This window comes from Plectropomus leopardus, chromosome 8 (assembly GCF_026936395.1).
Source record: "Plectropomus leopardus strain MGB_pleo_1.0 chromosome 8, ASM2693639v1, whole genome shotgun sequence".
Lineage (NCBI taxonomy): Eukaryota > Metazoa > Chordata > Actinopteri > Perciformes > Serranidae > Plectropomus > Plectropomus leopardus.
In genome coordinates, this window is record NC_142183.1 from 31,387,865 (window position 1) to 31,394,453 (window position 6,589).

The window sequence follows — 6,589 nt, forward strand, 5'->3', positions numbered from 1 at the left end:
CGGAAGAAACCAGGCGCACCTTGACCAAAGAAAGCATTTAATTGGCTTAAAAACTGTCTGTTATAGTCAAGACACGGTTTGGTCATGACCAATCCCTTGGCGTGTCAGTACACGTTAAACAATGCAGAAAACGAAAATACAGTATTGAATGCGTATGCACATTCAGTGCATCTGTCAGAGTAAATCAATATATAGAACTTGACTTTATTCAGTGGTTTAGGCAAGAAAGTCCCACCAATATTATTTATCATACTTTATGTATTATTTTAATCTAGCAAGGATCTAGAATGGGTAGGATCTGGGCAATAAACACAATAAAATCCCAACATATGATTCAAAATGTCAAGCTGCTTTGTGTATTAAAGTCTGAAATACTTCAAGCAACCTCAGTGTTGCTCATAATATGTCGTATTTAACATGCATTTGTGTGTATGGCATAGCAAGTTATTTCTGAGTCTGCTTCTTTTTCAGTCTTTTTTCTCATCGTTTATTGATTCCTCTCAGCTGATGCTCCGCGGCCTGAATATGTTTGGTCTCCAACAGCAGAGCCGGCAAGCTTGACGCCCCATACTGCATGGGAATAGAAGAGGAAAGAAGGGAGTATGTTATGTTTAATTGAGACCCTTGGAAAGCATCAGCTGTGCATTGAAACTCCAGAATAAGAAGATTTGTAATGCTTAAATTGTAAATATAATCAAGACACACAAATGACCAGCCAGTCTTCAGGTTATTATGTCCATAATTTCTATATCTACATGATCCGAGCGTGTGTTTGTGTACCGTCTCTTTTTCTTTGGGGTGTTTGTGTCGGTGGTCCAGGTACTGTCTGTTGAGCTTTCTGATGTCGTTCAGGAAGGCTTGGCCTCGTCTCAGATCATTTAATCTGGTTTTAAGTTCAGCTTTGTCCTTCTGCAGCGACCACACCTGCCTCTCGGCCCTGACCAGTCACACACAGTGTAAAGGTCAATATGAGCGCCTGGATGTAAACAAACTTTACAGAAAGATTCACTTTTTCTTTTTTTAGCAAAAGTACATAATTAATTCCTATTTTCAACAATTATGCATCTAACTGGAAACACCTTACATGTTTTAATGACTAAATGGATTCTTTTTGGTTTATAGGCACTAAAACCTTTCAGTGATCTGAGTTTGTGGAGATAAAAACTGTTAGCAGATCTGAACTACCTCTCACCTCATCAGCTCTTGTTTGGCATCAAACAGTCTCTGTGTCTTTACACGGATCGATGAACCCACCTGACACACACACACACACACACACACACACACACACACACACAACAGAGAATGTATTTGTTTATCATTATATAAGCTCATGGAAACTACCATCCCTAGACATGACGCTATAATGGCTGCAGCCAGCTGCCATAGTTACCTTGGCGTTTTCTCTTTTTAAAACCTTAAACTCCTTAGAAGAAGAGATCTGGAAGACAAAAAAAAACAATATATAATAGAATATAAAGAATATAATATAATAAATATGTTCATCATTAACTCTATGTTGTAGTATGATAACATTTATTGTTGACTTAATCAATATTACACCGGTGTCTCAGGGGCTTGTTTTGAAGGAAAACAGCAATAATTTATCTGTAACATTTTTTGGCACAAAAGGGCAGTTAGAAATGATTAGTTTCTTTTTTGGACACTAACCTCAAGGTAATGATGATTCAAAAACTCTGACAAAGCAATGTACTTTCTTTTTGTGTTTCACAATAAACTCTTTCACAATTTCTTTTGTGACGCAACACTTAAGCAGTTCTGAAATTTCGTTGCAATTCTGTACTAGATTGTCAAATCACGCGCCTAATTCTTTACACCCTGTGTAAGTCGAGTGTACGTACAGGTTTTTTTTCCTTCTATCTGGTGAACAACCTCTAAATGTTAACCAAAACATCTTGAAAACCACACTGGCTTCAGTTACTCTTTTGCTTCAACTCCTCAGTATCACGAATCAAACAGATTTTGGAAAGTCTGACCTTTTTCAAGAGTTCGTCTTTCACAGTCGAGGAGAAACAATCAATGGACTGTTGGACTGCCGAAGACTCCACAGACTCCCTGAAAAACAAACACACACAAAATGTAACTATCTCTAACTGCATTATTTGGAAAACAATAATAATAATATCACTTATCATATGGTGACATGGAGGGCTTTATTACAGGCTACTTGAGTGAATGTCTTAGTTTACCTGTACTGGTCACAGAAATCAAGGAAGGCATCAAGCACCACCTCTGACTCTGTTCCTCCCCGATGACCTCGTCTCTTCCTCCTCTGTTGATCACTGTCGGCCTTTTCTGCCTCTGCAGATGCACTGCCTTCACGTGGAAGAAATACGTTTTAGTCGGTCAGGTTTCATTGTAGAAAGCAGCTGTTAATCCACTACAAGCATAGACTTAAAATGCTTATGATATGAGACCATGCCAAGAAGCTATGAATACATCTGTCCAAAAGTCTCAATGCTAAGCTAAGCTAACCGTCTCCGGGATATAGCTTTATATTACATGTACAGACATTAGAGTGGTATCAATGTTCTTATCTAATCCCTCATCAGAAGGGCTTTGGGATTTGGATAATTGCAGGAAATAAGCTCAGGATTTTTGAGGCCTAAATGTTATTGCCAGAGATAAAAAAGTTAATGTTAGGCTACAAACAACATGGTCGCGTTGCATCTTTGCAGTTTGGCTCGATGATGTTGCATAGTCTCATTTAGCCGCCATTGCCCGCCTTTTTTTAAGACACTTTTAAAAGCTTCAAAGTTGGCAGTGGGGTATTTGTTGGCATATTTTATGTCGTTGAACAAAACATGAAAGTCTCTTAAGCTTTTGTTAACCATAGACCTTATTTTAGGGACCTAACCAAAAACCCATTCAAAAAAACTTTGAGATGCGGTGACCAGACGTGCTGAAATGCTGATGAATTTCTGGGTTTTAGCACTCATTACTGGGGTACTCTACTAACAGCAAAGAAGAACATGAGGATATTTCCCAAAATATTGAACTAGTCCTTAAAACAGGGTTGAAACAAAACATCTGAGACTTGATTTTGAAGTACACAGTGATGTTTGACTTTGCAGCAAAGCCTCTTGTGTTATTTTCCCTTACCTGATGAAGACTTTCTAGATTTAGACTTTTCAGATGAAGACTTTCTGGTGCTGCCCAAACTCGACATCTTGGCCTTCTTTGGACTTGGGTTCTGAATAAGTAGCATCAAGGAGAAGACAAATACAATTGTAATGTCAGGATGTTGGCCAGATTTCTGTGGATGCAAGGTTCTGCAGATTATAGTCATTACCCAACTCCTGTCCTCATTTCCCTCCTCCTCCTCCGAGGACGGGACCCTCTTACGTCTCTGCTGGGCGCTGCCAGATTCCTCCTGAAGGAAAAAAAATAGCATAGCATTGTCTCAGCAAACTGTATGAGCAGTCTCCACTTGACTAGGCAATGAGCTATATACTGTATGTAGCCTAAACTAAGGTTAGCCTGCTAGCTGTAAACCTGCACTGCATGAATCTGCTGTTTGTTGCTTTTAATATAGGGGGATAAAGTAATTTGCAAACAGCACGCTAGTTAATATCATGGAGCCAATGGTCCAAATGAAAAATATCATTTTTATAAATGGTGATGTTAATCTAAACATGACTGTTATTTGCTTTTCAGCATCTATCAACTTGCTGATGGTCAATTGCATTAAGTTTTCGTCACTGTTTTGGCAATACCCAGGTGCTCACTGAGTCTCAAGTGCTTATGTATTGGGAGCATGAGCGACAGGATTCTGACTGCAGTTCAATTTACGGCCTCTGTTGTCATTAATAACAAGGATTTTCTGAAACATACATACATTACCTTTAACTACTCACACAAAATGTTTCTTTTCTCATTTTTTTCCAATGCTGCTTTCATTATGAACTCATTGACACAATTCCTCGTTATTATGATTTAATTCCTCACCTTTGACTCAGGGTCTCTGGACTTAACATTTTCTGGTTCACTCTTTCTCTTCTTGCCCCTCATTGCCTGCTGATTTTTCACTGGCCTTGTTGGGACACAGAAGCAGATAAATAATTTGATGGGAGGACAGGATGATAACAAACAGACAATGCATGGCCAATGCAACCACATCAGCCAGACAATTATGTCCAACACCACAATTTCTTCAAGTCAAGCTATCAACTGGCCCTTTTCCCTCGTACCCACCCCATACCCTGACCCCTTGGACCTAGAACAAACTTATGAATGGAAACTGGACTTGTTTGTTGATGTATTTCATTACAATCCTTACACTGTATTTACTGCAGTTTGTATTTGACCATGAACAATTCTGCAGATTTATTATAATGCGACTGTCGTATATACTAACGTTGATTTACAGTCTTGTGCTTTTTTGTTTTTAAAAAAAAAAAAAAAAAAAAATTCAATTGTTTTTTGAAGATTTATTGTTGTTTTTCCCCAGTCATCTATGGTCATGTTTTTTCATCACTTACTTTGGGGGCAAGTTATGAATATGTTATAAATGGTCTCTATCTTGGTGTCATTTTCTTTTTTAACCTCTTATTTTCTAAGACAAATATATAAACAAATAAAACTAAATAATAAAAAAAAGAAAAAAGAAAAAGCCATGTAGTAACACATGTGATTTCACCTGGCCCCAGTCACGACTATATTTCTCTTCTTTTTCTTCTCCCCCTCCTCCCCATTCTCTCCATCCCTCTCTATGTCTTTTCTTTTCATGGCAGCTCTGGGTTTTTTAACAGTTGTCTTCAACTTCTGAGGGATTTCCTTTTTTCCAGCTTTTTCCCCTTTGATCTGTCCCTCCTCTGAGACGTTTAAATCTTCCTCCAAGGCGGTGCTGTGCAGAGGGTTACCTAGGTAACACAAGAGTTCTCTGGTGAGCACAAGATTGGTGGGCTGACATTAAGGGATACTCTGGAAACAGGGATAAGGCGTACAGAAAAGATTTATGAAGAAACAGAGGCAAACGTGAATAGAACTGTTAATATTACTGTGAAGTGCTGCTTAAAAATGATACTTTGTCAAAACTGTAACACAACATTAGGAGTCAAAAAACAAATATACAACACTATGCATTATTTATCCACTTGTAATATCATCATAGGAGCAATAGCTGTATTCTCCATTTACAACATATAGTTTAGCACCAATTTTGAAGTTGTGAAGTGTGTTTGGCTTCAACAGGCACTTTAAAAAATGCATCAGGTGTTAAATTCAAATGGTTTGTTGCTTTGTTAAGACTGGTGAAGACATAATAACACTGAAATGGATAATGCTATGTTCAGGGTAAAAACTTACTGTGATTTTGCTGCAGTCCCTCAAAGAAACTAGCTGCCTCTATAGAAGACAGGTTGGGCGAATCCATAGATACACCTTTCTGGATATGAACAGATGGCCAAAGAATTTCAATTTCATCACTTTTATTCCATCAAACTAGCTTTACAACAAGGTTAAAGGTTAAAACACAATTACAGACACAGAAATCAAAATGTTGCTTGTAAATGTCCGCCTTGTGCTTGTTGACAAGGGAGTGACCCATTTCCAACCCTTTTAACCATAGTGTATTACATCAAATCAGCAGAGCAAATACTGCAGTTACCACTGACCAACTCACCTGACTCTCATGTTGTGGCACGGTGAGCACTTCAGCTCTTCTGCCCTTTTTGGCACTGTGGCAACAAAACAAGACACTTTATCATAATTATGAGTTTATATATTTGTGTCACTGCCACCACCAGGTGACACCTAAATGACCCCTGAGTCCCTGTCACAGCGCCCGTTAACTCCAGGCTTGTGTTTGATGCGGACCCCAAGTCTCATAGGAAACCACTCTATTTAGCTGTTATGGCTAACCGCACACCAGACTCCGCTCAGTGATGTAGCACATTCATGAATTTATCTGCACAGCTAATTGCCTTACAAATGGGACCGCTTGCCTTTTTAAGTTATCTTTAACTTTAAGTTCGCAATTCTACCATTCACTATGTTTATATCACCACATTACAGCATTTAAAACAAACAAAATCTTAATTTGTGTGCTAGTTTGACCTTTTTTTCCATCACTTATTTTCTTCCTAATTATAACATTAGTTACGTTACTGACGACGACACTAATTAATTCAGAAAGTTCTTGTTTCGCTCGCATATACCGAAACTAGAAGTGTAAGAGGTAACCGACTTGTAAAGCAAGCGTATTAAACTTTGTGCATTTCTAATGTGTAACATTAACGTTACAAATACAGTTGCCAGTATCTCAGGCAGGCAGGACGAAGTGATATTGCCTGATATTCGAATAAAATTCGTTACTTTACCAAAAAACGTAGACTTATGGTATGTATCACATATATGGGTATCATTTATATGGGCTGTTGGCTAGATTATCAGTCATAATAAATATTTCTCACCTCATTTGTGACTACTGTCAAGTACAAACGTTGTTTTGTAAACACCCCGCAGCTCGAATTGAAAGCGCTTCCCGCACAATGACTTAAGTTCCGGACAGTACCATTCCAGCAACACAGGGGTGGAAGGTGGTACAAATTGTTACGACGAAAAAATT

General features: G+C 38.4%; 1 protein-coding gene across 1 annotated transcript; it reads right to left on the minus strand.

The window, feature by feature from the left end:
* Positions 1-20: 20 nt before the first annotated feature.
* Positions 21-6,544, minus strand: cenpu (centromere protein U). The gene is made up of 13 exons (XM_042493645.2): positions 6,435-6,544; positions 5,645-5,699; positions 5,329-5,407; positions 4,661-4,883; positions 3,970-4,054; positions 3,314-3,394; positions 3,124-3,214; positions 2,211-2,337; positions 1,998-2,076; positions 1,394-1,441; positions 1,193-1,254; positions 781-937; positions 21-570 (listed from the first exon to the last, which is right to left on the minus strand). The coding sequence occupies exons 1-13, from the start codon at positions 6,437-6,439 to the stop codon at positions 481-483; spliced, it is 1,182 nt and encodes a 393-aa protein (XP_042349579.2). The 5' UTR covers positions 6,440-6,544; the 3' UTR covers positions 21-480.
* Between the last annotated feature and the right edge of the window lie 45 nt (positions 6,545-6,589).

What these genes read in the sequence shown, in the direction of transcription:
- cenpu (XM_042493645.2), bottom strand. An exon ending in ATCTAGAAAGTCTTCATCAG is followed by an intron (nt 2,338 to 3,123) that starts GTAAGGGAAAAT and finishes TTCCACGTGAAG; the next exon opens with GCAGTGCATCTGCAGAGGCA. An exon ending in GATTTCTGTGACCAGTACAG is followed by an intron (nt 2,077 to 2,210) that starts GTAAACTAAGAC and finishes TTTGTTTTTCAG; the next exon opens with GGAGTCTGTGGAGTCTTCGG.